Source organism: Sminthopsis crassicaudata, chromosome 3 (genome assembly GCF_048593235.1).
Source record: "Sminthopsis crassicaudata isolate SCR6 chromosome 3, ASM4859323v1, whole genome shotgun sequence".
NCBI lineage: Eukaryota > Metazoa > Chordata > Mammalia > Dasyuromorphia > Dasyuridae > Sminthopsis > Sminthopsis crassicaudata.
Window position 1 is genome coordinate 419,214,668 of NC_133619.1, and position 22,496 is coordinate 419,237,163.

Here is a 22,496-nt window from a genome sequence, read left to right on the forward strand (position 1 = left end):
GGAAGATGTCTAAACTGGAAATTCTAATGACAGTGAATTATTCATTATCCTCCACACGGACTTCCTGATTTCTCTCTTCTGTATCTATTCTCATGCTGGTCTTTATGCTGAGATGCCCTCTTTTGTCTCCTCCAACTATAAAACTTCTATATGTCAGTCTAAATGTTACCTCCTGGAGGAAATTCTTTCCTTCTCTGATGCCTCCGGGCAGAGGATAATGATCTTTTCTTGTTATGTACTTTATCAAGTATTATTCATATGTAATCTAGTTATTTGTCTATGTGTAATAACCATGACCTTTAAGTTCCACAATGGTGGTGATAACTTAAATTTGAGCATCTCCAGAGCATCCTTCATCATGTTTTCCACATAGTAGGCCATGAATAAATGTGTGATGTATTGCTTTGAATCCTGAAAATAAAAATATTTATAATGCAAAGGAATATGCCAAAACTAAATGTTATGATATTAAAATATGTTAATTTGCATAATTCTATAAATTATAATACAACATAACACAGTACTATAATAAAAATTATAATATAGAATATAATAAAATATAAAAATATAAAAAATAAAATAAAATATAAATTACATTGTAATGTAAAGATCAGTTACTTATGTCGTATTTTACTATTTTAATATTCCTTCTATTTTTCTATAGAGAATTACAAAACTCTCCCAAAGCAGTATTTGTTTAATTAAAAAATACTGAAGATTTAAAATTCATCTTAAATCATCTAAAATTTAAAATTCATCTTAGGTTTTTACCTTGCAGTTAAGGTAAACTAGAAAAGAATTTTTTTCCACTCTAATTCAAATAACTCATATTATCTATTTTATGTGAATATCGGGAAATTATATTCTATATTTAGATTAATAAGAACTATACATACTATTCACTGATATAATTAATTTTATTATAATCTCTTTTTTTTCATTTCTAATTTTAGTTTGATCTTTTGAAAATTATGTTTTCCAAATGGTTAAATAATTTATCAGTATCCTCAAAATGAGCATTTGGCTTAATTTAATATGGTTTCATCTTTCACATTGCATTGCAATATGTTCTGGGTTTATTATCTCTATTTTTCTTTTCTAGATAATTTTTGTCGTGGAATTGTAAAAATTAAAATTTTTGGAGCTGGAAAGTGCCTTAGAAATCGCTGAGTTCAACGTCATTATTGATTAAAGAAACTAAAACTAGAGAGTAAGTGATTTGCCCATTGTTATATAAATCTTCTTTGCTTCTTCATAATAATTAATTAGGCTGATGCCTCATTCCTAGTCACCCTTAAAAATCATAATTAATTCAAAAGAGAAATAACAAAGCACTTAAAATGTGAATAAGAATGTGTTGAAGATAGTTAAAATTATATCTTATTTTCCAGTGCATGAGATGAAGCAAATTTGAAATCAGTTATACAATAATTTCCTCTACCAAGACTACAAGGAGAGAAATGAACCAAAAACAAAGGAGAGAAGTGATGTGAGGTCTATATAGAATCTTATAGAATTTAATAGCACTTTTCAAGGATAAATGTCTATAACCTGAAAAAGGCTAACTCTGTGTTAGTACATTAATGAGGGAAAAAATAGCAACTGTTACAAGGTATTAATATTAATATTATCCCCAGGGCAGCAGAATAAATGCCAAAGAGAAGACTTTTAATAAATGCTTATTGCCTGACTATCAAAACTCTAAACTCATATTTATGTGCTTTTTTATTTGGAAAAAAAAGTATGATTTGTTTATTCATTTGGGACAGTTTCAATATGTCCTTTAATATAAAATATCAATTTCTAGGTTACAAAATGCAAGACTCCTAAAACAAGATGGATTGTACATCTGGGAAAATGGACTACTCAAGAGCCCAAGATTTCACATAAATAATCATTTTACTCATCAGAGGTACAACAAATACAAGTTGCCTCTGTTTTCCATAATAAACCTATTCAGTGACTCTAGGTGAAAAGAGAGGTAAAAGACAAACCTCAAAAGCCCCCGGATTAAAATATAGAACAATCCCCATGATTTATTTGTTTAATTTCTACAGCTGTCTTTCAATTCAATTCAACTGCATGAGTTTAATTCAAATTATCCTGGATTGCAACCCTGAGATAGCAGAATGGGTAACTCAAGTTACCCCTGGTTTGCACCCCAGCATAATGCTCACCAATAGCATTCTGAAAATTTTTACAATAGACATCTTATAAGGATAGATATTAATTTTACTAATAATTCCTCAAGTTATTAAAATATATGTATACAGTGATTAAGACATAATACATCAATTATAAACATGTATGGACAGAAATTTTATATTTGTGAGTATATTATGTGCATGTAGTTATATGTATATATAGCTTTGATCTTTCTTTTTTTAATCTATAAAGAAAAGATAAAGAATATAGGATAGACAGGGGACAATGACCTTGCTACTTAAACAGATATTATCTATATCATTTCCCCCATCTACTCTTATATGTGGGGAAATCGAAAGACTTATCATTGTTTGTTTATTTGTTTTTAAATAGTGCTTCCTAGGTCTCAGAGTTGTTTAGGCAATAACTATTGCCAATATGGCAGTTTATCATCCTGAGAAAAAAATTAGAAGTATATAGAATAGTCTATGAAAAAAAAAATTAGGAGTATATCGAATAGTCTATAAACTTGGGTCAAGTCTCTTAGAAAGGTGCTACAAAGTCTCTAATTAGGAAGGGCGTTTTGTGCACAGCACTTAAATTTTCAGTGACTTAATTCTCTAAAACTATAAATTTAAATAAGCTGCTCTGCATTAGTTAGGGAGGCTTTCAAACTTGGGAGTTTACAATATAGATGAAATAATAGGTTTGGGGAAAAAAGGGGTAAAAGAAATGGAATCTCTCGGTAGAACTTTTGATAAATATTTATTTTATAAGGCAACTATTAGAAGATAGGTTTATTCAATTAAAATTCAATTAAAATGCCAGCTTGCATAATGTCTCTCCTCCTATAAAAATAATTAGCAAAGATATCGTTATCAAAATGAGTTCAATCTCATAAAATGCTATCTTTAAATATTAATTATTATATAGGTCATATTTCTGGGAAAAAAAGCTGGCAAAAGTATTTGCAATAAAATTAAAAAATCTTCCATTTTAAAGTTTATTTCTCTTAAGATGTTCTGAATCCCTTTGGTAAAAAGCAATTGCAAATTACACTTGGAATTAGTCTTTCTTTAATAGTTATCACATAAAGCTCACATTTAGCTTAGTAATGAAAATAAACTATGCAACATATCACTTAGTCAAATCAAAAATATTAAACTCTAAAATGATACTTCAACTGGTTAGTTGAGGCTTCAGGAAAGGATAAAAACATACATGATCACTCAACAAATACTTCCTTTCCCAAAGATTATGATGAATGCACCAAAAGTAAACTGCATTTATCTTAGGACAATACTGGGTTTGGAAGAAGTGAAGTTTAATGTGATGATAAGGAGAGAAAGATTGAAAAGGATAGAAAAGATGTGGTTTGAGTAAATAAAAAAGAGGAAAAAATAATAAACAACTGATCATTTTTGAGAATATGTTCTTATTGAAGAAATTGTGGATCCTAAGAAATTATCATTTTTTAAAAGCTGTATGTATTCATGGAGAGAGAATAAGCAGGAAAATAATCTTGATTCTGAAGTATATTATATTTTCATATATGACAGAAATAGGAAAGAAAAGATTGTATATGAAAGAGTTCCATAGGGATTTTTTTTAAAAGACTATTGAGGGATAGCTAGATGGTGCAGTGGATAGAACACCAGCCCTGAAGTCTGGAGGACCTGAGTTCAAATTTGGTCTCAGACACTTAACACTTCCTGGATGTGTGACCCTGGGCAAGTCACTTAACCCCAATTGCCTCAGCAAAAACAAAAACAAAACAAACAAAAAGACTATTAAAAAAAAATTTAGCAGAATTCATTTAAGTAAACTATGTGAGTATAAAAAAGAAAGACTGAAATACACACAGAATATTGGTCATATTGAATACACCTAAGGTAGAATTCTAGAGAGAACTGACAGGTTAGTTTTATATAGTGAAGAGGAGGACTGAATTTTCCATCAGAAAACCTAGTTTGGAGGCCTAGATTTGTTACTTATTCCTAGTAGATTTGTGGGTATCTTTGAGCTTCAATTTTTTTTTCTTCTATCACATTCTAAAATCTCTTTTAGCTCTAAATCCTAAGAAGAAAGGCAGCTAAGTTGCACAACATTTGTGTGTGATGGTCCATAGGTTCATGAAGAGTCAGACATGACAAAACAAAACAAAAAAAAAAAAAATGCTTTTGGCGAGGGATGGGGCTCATTTAAAAAGAACTAGTTAAGAATTAATTTGCTTTGATTCTCACTCTATTGGGCAATAGTAGTATATTATGGAGAAGATTTTTATTCAGGTATATCCAGATATATTTATTGGATAAGGTGACCAGGTTCTAACAACTATGAGAATCTATGTGCATTTCTGACATGATTTGACTAAGTACCTTGGATTCCTTATATCAGCAGATTCATAATCTCATGTGTGAGGTTTCTTTTCTCTATGAATCAGTTAATCAACCAATCAATCAATAAACATTTATTAAATGTTTACTAAGGGCTAGACACTGTGCTGAGTATACAATACAAAGAAAAAAAAATCAAAATAAGCAGTTTCTCTCCTCAAGGATCTCGTCTTCTAATGTTGGAAATAAGATACATTCATCATAACAAACAAGACAAGATGGCACTAGGAGCTATGGAAAATAATGCTTCCTATAAAAAGTAGTATTTGGGCTGTTAGGAATTTTAGGTTGAGAGAGAACTTCATAGTAACATTGTCTTTGAAAAATCATGGAGATAGGTTGTAAAGTATTAGCAGGGTGGAAACAGGCTAAGGCTTTAAAACTGATTTTGGATTTAAAAAAAGAGAGAGTTGTGAACCCTGAGTGACCTGAAAGATAGTAGTAAGCTGGAAGAGTTTATGGGAAAGATAAACAGTTCTGTTTTAGACAGTTTGAATTTGAGAGGTTTATGAGCCTGTTTAAAATATCTAACAGATAGCTGGGTAATTAGGGACATGAGAGAAATAGGGGACTAGACAAACAGATCTGGGCTTCCTCTACATAGAGATGATACCATTAGCACTTTGCCTCTCTACAGGCTTTCTTATCCTGAGGGATTCTTACTCATCATCTCATATATCCTTGAGAAATGTTTTACTCAAAATATTTGAAATATTCTTCCAGCCTCTTTAATAATTGTATAGCACTCAGTTGTCCATTTGTTAACATTCCCCTTATTGTCATGATTGGATATAACCTGCTTCTCTAGTCAAACATATTGATATCTTTTCTCACACTTAGATCATTTCTAGTAATATCTTTGCTTATCCAGGTTTCTATTTCTCATATATGCAATGGATCACTGAGGGCAGAAGTGTTAGGTTGTTCAAACAAGCAAATTTTACTAAAAACATATTCTAATAATTTCTGTAGAAGTAATTTGGGTTGTTTCAAAAGCAGCCCTGAAGATGAAAACAAATACAAAAATTGGCCTGAGGGCAAAAGGAAGGTCAATATCAATTGCCTTTGGAGTACTTCTTCCAGTTATTCCTGGCATTGGGAGAACTATGTTTTATATCCTTTATTCTTTGGAATTATTGCGTTTTTTAAAATTTTAAACATTTAAGTAATTTTAATTGAATTTTATAGTCACAACTGTTTATTTTAGAAAAATAGTGAACTGGCTGAACTAGATAAATTTTAGACTTTTGATATAGAACAATGATATGGCCTGCTCATACCCATGATGCACTTTTTCAATATCCTTTGGGGGATTGGTGATTTTCATATCTAGAATGGTGATGTTTTATGATCTGTAGCATAGAAGCAATAGTGTCCAATTCAAATAGAAATGGGAGCCACTAAAATGTACAAAGGATCCCTTATGGGCTACTCTACTTAGTTTTAAAATGTTATGTTAATTATGTTTTATTATATTTTCATTTATTATTAAATATTTCCCAATTACATTTTTAAAATCTGGTTTGGATTGCCTGGGGAGTATTTGGGGATGGAATGCATGTGTTTGCCCTTTCTAGCAAAGAACACCCCTCAAAGAGGTTAGGTATTGAAAAGATGTTTTTTCTTTAGCAGTGAGCCTTTTGGAATCATTAAAACACACACACACACACACACACACACACACACACACACACACTTTCCCAAATACAAGTTAAAATGATCTCTTCTTCCTATTTAATTCTCAACTTAGTTCATTATCTACCTGGAGTAACTAAGAAATAAGAAATAGACTAACTCAATGGATTGTCCCTAAAAGGACATAAAAATATCTAAGAATACACAATCACTTCCCAGTGTAGATGCAATGTCTTCTTTGGCTATGAACTTGATAAATAATTCTATAGTCTTCCTGTGCTCAATACAATTTTCATAGTAAGAGAATCTTTCCATTGCTAGGAAATCCCTCTTCTTTGAAGAGTCCTCCTCTCCTATCTTGTTCACTTGAGATTGATACTTAGCAAGTCACTGACTAAAGTTATCTTCCCAACTTTAGGTATCTCCATAGTTACACTTGTCATTAACATATGAAATAGTGGTCCCTTATTTGTGGGAAACATTTAGCACAGACCATTAATACATGGTTTGATGCAATTTAACCTTGTAGCAGAACTATTTCAGGAAAAAAATATTGTGCAACCTATAGATCAAATCAATAATTTTATAAGGCTTTAAAATAGGAATGGAAGAAAGGCCAGAGTAAGGAAAAGAAAGGGAAAAAGTAAGGAAAAGCAAAAAAAGAAAGGATTGGAAGGGAAAATGGCAAACATTATGATACAATATGGTAAATATTAACCTTTGTATATACAGAATAATGACTGTGCTAATAGGGATAAAAAATTTGCATAAGACAAACAAATAGAGCCAAGTGATCGTGATCGAAAATACTCAGCTTATTAGCTTGTGAAAATCTGAATTTAAATGGTATAATTTTAAAAACTTATATGACTATCTCACTCTATAGGAAATCCTAGAATGTATCTATTCAGGTATGTATGTATATATGTAAATATAAAGGTGTGAATGTACATGGAAATTTTTAATTATATTTAATCTTTTGCTTCTATACTTTCCTTGGAAGTCGTACAAAAATTTCCAGAGAACAGCAGTACAACCATAATTCCCACTACAAAAAATGGCTGAGACTAGTGGATCTTTTGGTAGTTGTGAGTATAAGTATGACTAAAGCCAATCAGATGTCTATACGAGATCCAGCTCCAGTAGGATGAGTGCACCCCGCCTTTGAAGGCTCCAAATAATTAACTTATTTAAAAAAAAATAAAAACAAAAATTTCAAAAGTTTGATTTTTATCTATTTTTATGAAGATTGAAGGATCTAAATTTTAAAAAACTAATTTATTTCCTATTTCTATATATAAAGTAACAATTCAGAAGTAAGAAATTAAATACTTAGTTATCTGTGACCCTGTGTTTTTAAACTTTGAAACAGACAAATAGCTCTTCATTATAAATTCCTCTGTGTTAACAATCAAGTCAAAACATCAGCTTTAGGGTCCCATAAACAGCATAAGAGAGAAAATTATTTAATTAAAAAATCTATTTCGAATAAAAAAAAAATTCCTTTCAGGTAACTGAATTCCTACAGATGCAGGAATGATCAAGATCCAGAATTATAATATTGAAACATTTTGAAACCACTTTAAGTCAATTGAAAAAATAATTGGCTAGAAAATTAAGGGTAACAGTATTCATTCTTTTACTGGGAGGCTAAAACAAATCATGGCAACCCATAAAAGGGATATAATCAATTAAAATGCAATTCAGCAAACATTTATTGTTTTCTGTCTGCAAGGCAATGTGTAATGTATTAAACTCTGGGGACAGAAAGAGAAAAATAAACCTGTTTTTTGTTTGTTTTTTCTTCTCAAGAAGTTTACCTTCTAGCAAGAAAGAGAAAATATGTAGAAGAACTAAGTTGAATTTTTTGTGTAAAACAAAATATAAATTAATTGCAGAGGAAGAAGTACCAAGAGAGAAGAAAATAAGAAAAGGACTAGGAGGCAGAAAGGAAGGAGAGTGTTCCAGGGAAAAAGAACTATGGACAAAGGGCTTTTAGTTGTTAGATACTGTGTGGACCACAGAGAACATGCAGTGGGCCAATTTGGGTAAATTGTAGAGTGCAGAAGGAAGAATAATGGGAAAACATAAAACAGTCAAGTAAATAAACCAATACAATGGAGACCATAGTCCTTCTGAAACCATTCTGAACACTTGAAGCTTCTTACCTTTGTTTTTGGTTCTAGAATTTTTACCCCATAAATTGATATTTGTAATTCAACTTTAGGAGTTTTCTGGCCTTCAGATTTCTTGATATGTCTTGCAAACTAAAAAATGAAAAGTATTGAAAACCATTTTATTTCTATTTATAGGGGAGTCAAAATATCAATATCTACATTTCAAGTCTATAATTTAAAATGCTTTCTTTAATGTTTTTCAAACCAATTTTAAAAAATTAGATTTATATGACATCTTTGTAAGCTATTTACACATTTTTTCACATTCTAATTTGTATCTAAATAGAGACTTAATAATTGTTTTGTTAATTCTATATAGCAGACTTATCTGAAAGGAATGGCATACATATAAACATTCCCATCACTGACTGAATCATTCCCTAATTGACAAATGATTGATGGTGATTCTATATGCTAAAACACAACTACTGAAAAGCTAAAGAACTAATTATTAAACAACTAATTATTGGAGAAATCCCTGACCTTTCCCAAAATTTTTACTCTACTTAGGCTCTCTTCTGAGTGGAGTTATTGCCCCAGCCAACTAGAAAGCCTTACAAGGAATTTAATATAAGGTGAATTCCAGGAATGTTTGGTCAAGGGGTAAGGTATATCATTTATCTAGCTTCACCAACACTAGGAGTGATTTAGAAGTAAATAAAATAATCAAAGTCATATTGACCAACCCTTCATCAGACTAGGCCCGCCTCTCATAATATTTATTATTTCCATTAATTGTTGTTAATCAATTAGAGCTCCTTGCCAACCTTAAGAACGCCAACTCTCCCAAGGGCATATAAACATTGAGTGGTCTCTGACATTCAAGAGTATTACCAACTATTTTTATTAATTATATGTTACCCAGAAACTATGCCTGTCAAACTTTTTATACATTACAAGAGAATGCTTCAAACTCCCAGTATGGTAAATAAACAGTTATTGTTATTATTGTTCTCTTATCACATATGAGAAAACTAAATAAATTCTTTCTTACTATTTAGAATGAGAAGTAAAAAAGATAGAAATGCTTTTCTATGATTTTGTTCTTTTTTGGTCTTTATAGAACAGCAGATGTTCACTGCATATAGAAAAAACAATGACATTTTTACCATTATAAAAGGTATCAACTTTTGGAGGAAAGCAGGAAGAAAATATCAGATTTTATATCAAACACTCACTCCACTAAACAAAATATCACCACAGATAGATTCAAAGGGAGGAGAAAGAAAATGATTACCATTATGTAGTAAGTGTGAGATAAATGTTATCTATCATTATTATATTGAAAGGGATAAGGGGAAAATTATTCCCATTATAGTTTAGGTTAAACATCTAGATTATCTAATTCACTGAATTTAGGCTATTCAGAACTAATTTTAATAATAATCAAAAGTTTTCATTTCCATTTTTAAACCCCTGGCTCATCTATACGTAATGGCAAGAGTCTTGGACTTGGAGTAAAAGAACTGGAATCTGAATATTAGATTAGATACTTTTTACAAATATCATTTAATATTCCTGCACCTTTGGTTCTTTATTTGTAAAATGATATGGTTCAAGACTCCATGGTTTATGAGATACTTTTCTTGTCCTAGATCTATGATCTTATAAACCTATAACTAAAATAAAGTCACTTAATCTGATTAAACCTTACTTTTTTTTTTTTTAAACCAACAAAGTTAAGAAAATACTTAACTATTTATGACCCTGGCTTTTTTGCAGAAAATGTTTTTAAACTGTAATGTATAAATGTGAATAATAAAAGCAACTAATTGTCATTATTGTAATCATACCCTAAAATATTGGGATTTTTATAATAAAATGTTGCTATTGATAATGGTAACTGAATTAAAGAAAAATTTTCAAAAATACTAATATTTTTCACATTCCAGTGTTTCAAGTTATTAGTAAGCATTCCTACTTTCTTATCAAGGTAGTAAGCTCAGAGTGAAATCTGTAGATTTTTTTATCATAAAACAATCAGCAATTTTTATGCATTAGGTTCTTGACTTTTCCTGACCCCATCTGGATTTTCTGGCAAAGATACTAGAATGACTTGCCATTTTCTTCTCCAGTTCCTTTCATAGATGAGAAAACTGAAACAGACAGGATTAAGGGACTAGTCCAGGATCACATAGCTAGTAAATGTATGAGGCCAGATTTTCAACTCAGAAAGATGAGTATCTCTCCAAGACATGCTTTCTTTCCTTCCGAAGATTTCCTGATAAGGACTGAGGCTGAACCTGGGAATTTAATGGTCTTGGAAATCTTGGATGTGGAAATGCCCTTTATCCAAGAAGACTAATAGGTACTCTGTAACTCATGGTCTTAGAATAAGAAGAACAATATAACAATAACAAAGAAGTGGACTTTTATAAAGGGTTTAATAAGTGCCAGAAACTGTGTTAATAAGTTACATACATTACATTACAATATAATTATCTCATTTGATCTTAGAAGATATGTATTAATATTATCCCCATTTTACCAATGAAGAAACTGAGGCAAACACAGGTCATGCTGCTAATCAATGTCTTAGGTTACATTTGAAATTAGATCTTTCTTACTTCAGGTTCAACACTCTAGTTGCTTGTGTGTGTGTGTGTGTGTGTGTGTGTGTGTGTGTGTGTGTGTGTGTGTGTGTTTGTGCAGACATACTCTCATAAAAACTCTTTGAAGTATATAATAACTATTTGGTGGTCAGTCTAGTTGACCTATTAACTTTCTTCCAATCTCTAAATCTATGAACTGTCTCTCTAGCTCCCTCACTCCCTCCTCTCAATCCTTCCTCTCTTTCCTTCTCTCTCTCCCTCTCCTCCTCCCTTTTCCCTCTCTATCTTCCTCTCTCTTTTCTTCTCTCTCTCCTTCACTCCCTCTCTCCATCCACCCCCCATTTCAAGTGTATTTCATTGCAAGGGACATTCTGTACTCACTTTGTCATACATTTTTACTCTACTTAAATTTAATTCAGAGTAAATATAATTATACATTTTATAGTAAATATCTGGGAAATAAGTTATAGTCTAATTGTGTGCCTGTTGATTTTAGCTCATTATTGCTGAATTATGTAATATATATAAAAGATCATGGAATCTAGGATTTAAAACTGAAATCACCTAGGGAATTGTACAAAGCCAAGCAGGTTAAATAGCAAAGCTGGAAAATGACTTGTCGCTTATGCTTTGTGAGAATGGAGAGCAAGGGGTGGATTGTTGAGTTTTGTTTTTCCTCCCTCCCCTCAATCTGGAGTGGTTTGATTTTCTTCTGTACACTATTTAGTGGAATGAATAATTAGCCCAAGTATTTTTTGGATCCAGAACCTCTAAAATACCCACAGGTATTTAGCTGGTTTGAAGGAAAATTTTCTGTAAGATCCTTGGTTTTACGCCAATGTAGATCTTTTGTCTACATTGGCATTGAGATGGCTCCCAAAGAATGCAGATTGAATTGTTTTTCTTTTCCTTTATAATATTCTGTTCCTATATTGGCACAGTGAAGAGAGATGGGGTTTTCATTCATATAGGAACATTGACCTAATAAATTATTTTTTCTAATTTTAGGTCAATGTGTCCGGGCCAATCAGCTCAAGTTTAAGCATGGCTTTTAAGAGCTATTGTAATGAGCTGTTTCCTAGGGAAAAAATAAGCAGAAACCCAGAAAGCTCCCTTAAGCATTACAGTGACCTTTGGAAAGTCACTAAATAACCTTTTTGGGGTTTCTAAGTTGGCTATAGAATAATCAATGCAATTAAACTTCTCTACTTAGTTGTTTTTGGGTTGTTGTTGTTTTCCCTTTCCAATTTAGGTAGATGAATGAATAATAAATTAATTGGTTTCACCAACTGTTTTCTGTTTACATTAGAATCATGAACAGTATTAAAGAAGACTGTATTTTAACTTTTTAATTTTATAGTTAAGGAAACTGAAAAAGTTTGTGAAAACTTGTCCATGCTCATGGAGTAAGGTAGAGAAGCCCAATTCCTTGTCTTGGAATCCATTTCTTATTTCTTAATACAACACTGCTTCCTTCAAATGCTGCAGTACAAAATTTTATTTTCTAATTCTATTTTTTTTTCTTAGTAAGGCATTTGGGATTAAATGACTATTTTCTATTTCTACAATGGTCACTGTATTTAAATATACTTAAGTGTGTACATATATATGCATATGTGTATGTATATGTGTATGTATATATGTGCACAGATATATACACATTTACAGTTTTTCTCATATATCACAAATTTCAGTATATTACGTTTCCAATCTATTTAAACTAAAAAGAAATTCTATGAATTTTTCTAAATGTTTTCTCTACTTTAAAAGCTCAACTATTTTGTACTTTTCATTTCCCCTTCTATTCTCCCTTTCTTCCACTTATAGATTTTGTTTAAATTCCAATCTTTTCATTTTAATCTGAAAAAATCCTGATTATTCATTCTTACACTTTAAAAAAATTGTCTAATCCTATTAATGTTAATTCTTGAAATGTTTTTATAACTTAATTTTGCAGTTGAAAAAATATATATAGAAAATCATACTGCTTTTTTTGAGAAAGATAATCTAGGAAAACTATGGATTTTTGTTTTTAGTCATTCAGGCCTGATTCTCCATGATCCCATTTTGGGATTTTCTTGGCATAGATATTGGGGTAGCTTGCCATTTTCTTCTCCAGCTCATTTTACAGATGAAGAGACTGAGGCAAATAGAATTAAATTACTTGCCTGGGGTCTCACAGTTAAAAGTATGTGAAGCTACATTTGAATTCATGAAGATGATTCTTCTAGATTCCAAGTCTAGTACTATGGAAACCCTAAAATTATTTGTGGGACAATTAATTCTTAAGATGAATACTTGGGTACATTTAATGGCTCTTTTGATTGGAAGAGTTTAACTCATAGAAATATCAAACAATACTTTAGTTAACTAGCTCATAGAAATCTATTTACTAAATATATATTTTATTAACTGGACAAAAATATCAGACTTGAAAGAGACTAATGATAAACACAAAAATTGGTTCAGGAATACCAAAAAAAAAAAAAAAATGATCTCAAAATTCAAGGAATGCTGGTCTTAAAGTGAGTAAATCCAGATTCTAATTTCAGGTCTATGTCTCCATAGAATAACTTCAAAGGGGTAGAATGCTATGGTAGATAAAATAGTAAAACTGAAGATAGAAGAGACCTAAGTTCAAATTTAGCCTGACAAAGTTGCTAGCTCTGTGACTCTAAGAATGGCATTTAATTTCATTGATCTTCAGTTTCATCATCTGTAAAAATGTGGAGAGTTTTAGGACCTACCTCATAGGGTTGTTATGGGAAGGATCTAATTCAAACACTGTTAACCTAAGGTCTATGATAATTTCTAGGCTATTGATGAACTTGCATGGTATAAAAAATACCTTAAACATTTATTTTCACAAATGTCTAGCTTAAAAGTATCATTTCTTTCTTTTATAAATGCAGGCAACAAAAACTATTTTGAAAAGAGGCCCAGAAGTTTCACCACACTACTAAAAGAGACTGTGATATTAAAAAAAAAAAAAAGGTCAAGAATTCTGGGTCTTATTCATTTATTAAAGCACTTTGAAAACTTTAAAGTGTTTGTCAATCTCCCCAGGGTTTTACTGAAAATTTAGGAGGTTGAAAAAAATGGCTTTTAAGATCTCTTCTAGATCTATATCTTTGATTGTGGGAATTTAAGTATGAATTATTACTATTACTGAATAAATGTGCATTGCTTTCTCTTGGTTTTTTTTTTTTTAATAGAGAATTATTCTAATTGGTTATAATCCAGAAAAATATAGGAGCATTAAAATCTCATATCCAAACATATGTATCACACATGAATGTGCATAATACTCCCTATAATATAAAGCCTTGAAAATATTTTACTACCATATATTATAATAAATTATATTAATACTTTATAAATATAATAAAAAAACATGGGTTCAAGTCCAGATTTAGTACTTTATCTTTTTTGACTTTCAGAGTGTCATTTAAATTCCCAGGCTTTCCAAAGTTTTACATTAAAAGCTTTGGACAATACAACCCCTAAAAGTTTAATTATGATCTTAACATCCTAAATTTCAAAGAAAAAAGTAAATTTAAATAAGAAACTAAATCCATGGCATTGCAGACATAATCAATGGCATAATTTCAATATATAAAAAATTGAGTCATTCCTGTTTATTTTTATTCTTATTTCATTTAAACATCAATTTTTTTTAACTCACAAATTTTTTTTAAATCTTTTATAATAGTAGTTCAAAATTTATATGAAATTAAACATCCATGTGTTTCCTTTAAGGAAAATACATTTATCACTGGAATTTTTTTTAAGCCAACTAAGAAATATACAAAAAAAAAAATAAAAGTTTGAGAGAAAAACAGAAAAATAAAGAAGATTTTCATGACAGTCTTTAAGCTATTTTTTTCTAACTAATTCAAGAGCTGACATCAAAGGTGGACTATAAAAGACATCAAGAAACAGACTGTTGAGCATCTTTAAAAGTCTGAACTGCATTACACATTAACGATGCTAACAAGTCTCTACAAAACATTTTATGTCTCAATTATTTTTAGTCCCTGGCTCTTTGTGAGTTTAACTATGCTGTTATTCATTTAAACCAGAATCCAACACAATGACATAGCAGAGTGAGTAAAGCTATGGGGTGACTTTGTGGAGTAAAGTACAAACAGTTGGAGCTATGACAAAATGATGGATGTCAAACTCCTAAATCCTGGCAGATGCAAGTACACACACCCACTCAAAGCAGAATGCATATGTCAAAAGAATGGGCAGGAAACTGAGGTGGGGGAGGTGTAAAGAGCTTAACGTGACATTGAGGGCACCTCACTTTTGCAATGGAGCATTGGCGCCACCTGCTGGCCATCGTAGCAACTTTTCTACAAAGGGAGTTAGAGAATGGCTTACAGGATAAGACAATAGAAACCCTTTATAAGCCGGAAATAATCATGATTCTTGATGCTATTTAATTGGGGACCCTAATAACAAATTAAACTTAGCTGAAATTATAGCAAATTATAACAATTTTTCCAGTGAGTGACAATTAGTCACATCTTTGTCCTTTATTACTTTTGAAGAAATAAAAAACTACTCATCAAAATAGATATTTTTTTTAAAAACTACATATCAACATCTATATTGCACTGATTTTATTTTATGTTGTCTATTTTAGTGAGAAATTTCACAAAACATTAATTCTTATAAATCATTTAGATTTCATAATATTACTTAGAAGTTCCTTGTTTTCTTTGAATCCTTTTAAAAATGTTTTTGCTTACTGATTAAAATGCCTAAAACATAAAAGAAAACTTATAAAATCAATATTATACATGCTTATAATAAATTCTAACTGAAGGAAGTTTAAATTACAAAACCTTCATTCTAGAAACTAGACAGGAAATATATAATTTTAAACAAGGTGTCAATGAATGAGAATTATTTCACTGATCATTGCCTATAAGTTTGCGAATTATTAAACTTGATGATTCCCCTCATTAATCAGTTATAGATTATAGAATTTAGAGCTGGAAGAAACTTTAGAGGCCCTCTCTCTATTTAAATTCTGTGATTTTACTGTAACCTGAAGAGACTTTAAATTTGTAACATTAGCAGAAAAATCAGCTGAATTCTGAAATTTTCATATGGACACATACTGTTTTCCTTAAAATCTGTAACAAGTGAAAAGTTAAACTAATTCCAAAATACCTTAAAAGGTTTGCTCACACTAGAACTTTCATATCAGAACTTTCTCTAGCTTTAGGAACAATATTATGGACAGGGATAAAGTATTCTCTTATTTCTGTCCACGTAGGCACAAAACCACCTATATGATACTTAAGAGGTTAGCCAAAGAGTTATAAGGACCATAAGACAGCATTGTTTACTTCCTTCAGTCTTTGAAAATGAACAATTTTGCTTTTTCCTCTTCACTTCTAGTACTGGATAGCTCTGGTCTGATAGTTTCAATATTTTTTTTTTTCATTTGACAATGAACCCTTTTCCAATTTTTTTTTTTCAAATGGAAACTAACTCAATTGCATATTTTTAATTTCAAACAAAATACAATAAGGTAGTTTTACTCCTTGAGAAGTTTGAAATGGATTTACCAGAGAATTTCTAAAAATTGGTCAAACTAACCAAAACAATTCACAAATGACACACCCTATTACAACAAACCCCAACCCCCAAAGTATACATGGGAAAGGATTTTTTAAAAAGACATAAAATCTTTGGAAAGAAATATTCTGAAGATGGGAGGAGCTTTTCAAATTAAAAAATCCTAGTGAGTTTTAATTTTTTTTTGAGGGGGGATACTCTTTGAGGAAATATCCTGAGTGCAGTGTATTATGTTAAAAAAAAAAAAAAAAAAAAAATCTGGGAGAACATCCTGCCAAAAAAGGTGGGTGGAGTTTCCTAGGAAATTGCCAGCTGTGCTGTGTAACTCTGTCCTTTTACCATCAGGGAATTGTAAACTGAACAGTTCCTAATGACTAGTCATGAACATTGCCAGACCTTCCTATTCTTGAAGACAAAGATATCTTTGGGATTTGCTTGTCTTCCAAAATAGTTTTTTAAAGTGTACTTCCTTCAAGGGCCTTGATGAATAATCTAACAATTTATGAAACATACAATCCTTCTAGAAGAATATTAAAAGCCCATCCTATACATGGGTGGAGGAGAGGGATTGCGATGTGGAGAGGGAAGCTGGGGAAAGGAGTACATGCAGTTTGTCCATAATATGCTAATGAATTGTTCTGGATCCTCAATGGTAGGCACCTTAGTTTGATCATAAGCCTCCAGTTACAAGAATGACATTTGCACGGTTATCTTTCACCTCCCACACAAACATCCCAAGAAACTTCCTTGAGCATTTGGAGGAATGACAAAAACATCTGGTAATATTTGTGCAACAATGGTCTGTCTTTTAATGAACTAAAGACTTAAATGTCCCAAAATTAGTCATACAATGAATTTCTACCCATCAAACAAATTCTTATTATGTAAAAAATACTTGAAATACTTTATGTCCTCCATGTTGGATTGAGTTCCCTACCTTTAATTTTCTAACCGCGTCTCTCACAACTTCGGTACCTTTGGGCTGTTCCACTTCCGTACTGCCAAGAAACTGAAAATTGTCATCTTTGAGACATGAGTCACATAGGATTAAATCACTTTGCAATATAAATTTTCAAATTATGATTTAAAACCAGACAAAACTAAATCTTATTTAAACTTTAAGGACAATTACTACATTTTAAAAACTTCTTTAATGTAACTTAGAATTGAAAATATTTTGTTGGCTGGATTTTTTTTTTCTATTCAAGAATTTAAAAATAAATTAATAAAAAACCCAAATACCTCATAACCCCCTCTTCCCTTTAGCCTCTCCTTCCCCAACAATTTCAAAGCAGAAATCAATATAAAAAGGAAATGCTTAAGTTAAATATATATATATATATATATATATTTTTTTTTTTTTTTTTTTTTTTTTTTTAAGCAAGGGAGAGGGATTGCACCTATGATTTCATTGATGTAAGGAATTCTCAGGTGAGAAAACTCCATTTATGTAAGGCAGACTAGCACCTTCTCCACAATTTAAGAGTCTTAAGGAATTACCTAGGACAGTGAGGAGTTAAATGATTTGCCCAAAGTCATACAATCATTATGTTTCAAAGGTAGGACATATTTTATAAGATTATTATGATAGTACCAAATAAATGAGTTTTCTTAGCAAAAATTCAGTGACATAATTTTAATAAAAATATCAATGTTTAATAAAAATATCAATATCATTTGAAACTACAACATATGATGGTACGTTCAAACTTGTCTAAGTATTGTCTTAACCAAGATATAGTTCTAAATGCAAAAACATTCTTGACATATGTCTTGTTAGAAACAGTAAGTAATCTTTTGTCTCTAAAATTATCAGCATTCCTCTGCAAGCTTAAAAAATATCTTCATGGGGCATTTTTAAAACATAAGTTAAAAAACAAATCAGGATCTCAAATTCAATATCTCTTAAAGCTGCATCTAAAATATTTGGTATGCATAATACTTGAAGATAATCATAAGATTATTATTTAAGATAAAAATTAATTAATTATATTCTCATTATTAATATTAATCTTATTGATATTAATTTATAATTTAAAAGACTAAAAACACCATGAAAAGTCGACAGCTGACTCATGAAGTTTTTTTATCAATTAGGAAGAAATTTGTAAAAATTGAAATGTTGTATCTATAAACTATTATGGTTACTGAATATATGTCAGGAATTAGGGTCCTTAAAAAAACAAAGAGCAACATTAATAGGAGTCTGTATCACCCAGATAATCATATTTAGCCTAGTTGAATTTGAAAATATTTTTCTATGAAAAAATTTTTAAAAATAATGATATAAGAATAAAAAAGATTATGAAGAGATTAAATCTATTTCATCTTCATTTTCAATAATAATTAACTTCACAAGAAGAATGTTACATTCCCCTTTCTATTGCCTTACAAAAGAAACCCTAGATCTAATTCATTACTCCATTATCATGGAACAAATTCTTACTCCAGTTAAGTTGAAATCTCTTTACCAAAAAGACTATAATAATACACGACAATGTAGCAACATTCCCATTGCTATATTTCTTTGTTCTCTACTCAAAGTGCCATTTGCAAAGCAAATCTACTCCAATAATACAAATGAAGTCAATAGATACACATATAACAGGCAAATGAAGGCTGAGTCTTCGAAGGATACATAGATATTTCCTTGCTTGGATCCAACCCAAATGACTGAGTGGAAAGTAGCTACTATGATGTAGTAATGAAAGAATATTTCCTAAATAGCTGAGGAACCAAGGAGCTGAAGATTCAGATATGGCTTAGTTTCCAAACAAAAGAGAAGATTGGAGAGTATTTCAATGTCTTCATTGGATATTAACTAAAGTAGATCTGCCATTTAAGGTCTTTGGGAAAGAAAGCAAACACCCTATTCCCTCCTGGTTTTTATGTGTCCTTGAGCACACTGTACCTCAATCTTTGATTTATCCTTTTTTCCTAATAATTAGGTGAAGGAATATTCTAAAAAATGAGTGTCTGGGCAATTGTCTAAATTTCAGATTTCCATCAGAAGATACACTGGCAACCACAGTTAGTATAAGAGTGCACCAGAAGTGACAGAGACCAGGGACAGAGGAAGTACCTTCAGATGGAGATTATAAGGCAGACACTGATGATGATGACCTTTAATGATGGAAAGAAGTATTAGCTAAAGAAAAGAACCAATGCTGAGATATCCCTAAAGGGAACTTTCTGAGCACTCCACAAAGAGAGAAATGGACTTATGGGGCCACAAACCAGGAATCGGCCCTTGGCTACATGTCTTCTCTCAACAAGTACTTTAAATTTGAGGGTACTTACCAAAGGAACCCTCTGTACCAGGAGGAGGGTATACATTAGTAATATTTTAAAACTATTATTATTACTATACCTTCTCAGTAAATACGTTTTGTAAAAGCTAACAATGATCAATAGGTTCATTAATCATTTGAAGAACATCAGTGAGAGTGCAAGAAAGACTGTTAAAATCTCCAGCCCTTAGGGGTTACTTTTAGAATCATAAGGGAAGTCATAGTCATTGCCCTCTACCTCAGAGGACCCTAGACTGACAGTGAGAATGCAACTTAGGATACTAAGCTTAGAAGAGATTCTACACACCTAAAATCATCCTTTCACAGCATCTCTCTTATATCATCTTCTTTTCACAATCCTAATTCAGGTACTCATCAACTCTCTCCTGGATTAGAAGGCAACAAGTATCTCAGTCTGAAATCTCTTTTCATTACAATCTATCCTCCTCCAATGAGTTGCTTATGTGATTTTTCTAAATCATAGGTTAGACCAAATCACAGCTTTTTTCAAGAAGCTCTAGTGCCTCTGGATCAAATATAAACTCTTTGTTTTAGGACTGACAATTCTTCAAAACCTGGACCTTCTTCTTTTCCAGTATTCATATACTTTATTCCCCACCATAAACCTTACAATATACCTTTATGCAAATTGGCCTATTTACAATTTCTCTAACATGACCTCAAACCTCTTATCTTTGTGCCTTTGCTCTGGATGTTTCTATGCTTGAAATATATCTCCTTTCCTCTCCCTCCCACTAATCTCCTTTTTTGGTTTCTCTGGCTTTCATCAAAACTCAGTCCAAGTTTTAGATTCGGCTTGATGCCTTTCCTCTACCCTGCTCCCCAAACCCCATTTGTTAGTGCCTTACTCTCCCTGATTACTTTTCAGGTATTCTGCATTTTATCTTCTAAATTTTTTTGTCCAATTCTTTTTGACTTAATTTGGGGTTCTCCTGGCAAAGAAACTGGAGTATGCTGTCAATTGTCATTTTCTTTTCCAACTCGTTTTTTACAGATGAGGAAACGGAGGAAAACAGGGTTAAATGACTGGCACAGGGTAACATAATTAGTAGTGTCTGAGATCAGATTCAAATTCAGGAAAATGAATCTTCTTGACAGCTGGCCTCTCATTCTATCCACTGAACCAACTAGCTGACTTTCCTATTTAGATATTGACTCCCACTTTAGAATATATGATTCTTGAGAGTTTTAGTGTTTAGCATAATGTCTAATACATAGCAAGCTTTTAAATAAATATCTGTGGATTAATTTATCATATGATGTGTTTCTACCAATAAGTCAAATTTTGGATTAGAAATATTTATTCTTATATCATAAATGCACTTTGGTAAAGCTGACAATGTCTTTTCTAAGGAATTATTCAAGCATTCACCTTAACAATATAAAAGCATCCTAAATCAAAAAGGAGTTGTCTTTGTCAGGGTGTAAGTTAACAAAAGAGAACTAGAGGGTTCAGAGAAAGAACAATATAAAACCAAACCAAAATCAGTCCAGACAATGACAGGGAATAGCAGAAGATAAAACATTAAGGGAAAAGGGTATCTGTAACCTTTCCCCTATATTAACCTTGGGAAGGAAAGAATAAAATGAAGGACTTGATTGCTTTGGCAAAAAAAGACTCTCTCTTATTAGATACCACCCATAATAAGTATTTGGGATCCAGCACAACCTTAATCCCAAATGCTTACAATCTAACAATTATTAGGATAGGGCCAAGAACTTGATTATTTAGAAAAGATGGCATACAATATTTGATACTTAATGTGCACCATTGTGCATCATAAACCAGTAGAATAATAAGGTTTACAATGAAATGAACAAAGAGAAAAGAGAGAGAAGAGGAGAAAGGGAGAGAGACAGACAGAGACAGACAGAGAGAAAGAAAGAGACAGAGAGAGAAAGACAGAAATAGAGACAGAGGCAGAGGCAGAGAAAGACAGAGAGACAGAGACAGAGAGAGGGATCAGAATAGACCAGGAGTTTCAATTATGTGTGTTCAACTGTGTTTTCCTCTGTCTCCATCATGCTACTGAGAGATTAACCACTGCTTCAAAAGCTAGAATATAGAATAAGAAACAAGTGCAAATGAACTATTAGTAATTTAATAGAAGTTATCTGGGTCAACAATGGCCTGAATATTTTAGAAACTGTTTTTGGAATAAAATATTCTTAATCTGGCAAAAATTTTAGGAATTTGATTGCTATGTGCAAGTAGGCCCATATGGGAAAATTATGAAGGCTTCCAAATAGATTCTAAATAAATCTACCTTTATTAATGCTCCAGAAGATTATTAAAATTAAAACTCACCATGTTTTTAATTAAGTCATATGAGTTAGAAACATAGAGTGTGTGTTCCTAAGAGTAAAAGTCAAATGAAATTACAAAGTGTGTTGACTCATATATAACATGTTCACTTCTTTATCAGTTAACACCATGGACACAGCTATAGAAAGACAGGGAGATAAGGCACATATAAATTATTAACTTTAAAGTGAAAAACCCCTGAATGCTGTTTTTATTACATTCTTTTTATAAGAAAAATTTAAAATATACTAATATATTTTGCTTGAAATTTACACTGTATATTTAAAGCACTGAAATACTTAAAGATGCTCAAAAATCTCAAAGTAATTTAAGTGACATTCTTTTGAAAACAAACATTATTATGCCACAGTACATAGCTG

General features: G+C 31.3%; 1 protein-coding gene across 14 annotated transcripts in view; it reads right to left on the reverse strand.

Annotated features, from left to right (window-relative positions):
* Window positions 1-22,496, reverse strand: part of GULP1 (GULP PTB domain containing engulfment adaptor 1) — a 450,623-nt gene that overhangs the window by 61,267 nt on the left and 366,860 nt on the right. For 13 of the 14 annotated variants that reach the window (XM_074302903.1, XM_074302897.1, XM_074302905.1 and 10 more), the window contains 2 exons: window positions 17,438-17,509; window positions 8,345-8,443 (listed from right to left, as the gene is read on the reverse strand). The exons of the other annotated variant lie outside the window; for it this stretch is intronic. In XM_074302903.1, the coding sequence (XP_074159004.1) occupies window positions 8,345-8,443; window positions 17,438-17,509 (171 nt within the window). The remainder of the gene's footprint in view (window positions 1-8,344; window positions 8,444-17,437; window positions 17,510-22,496) is intronic. 14 annotated transcript variants of the gene reach the window in all.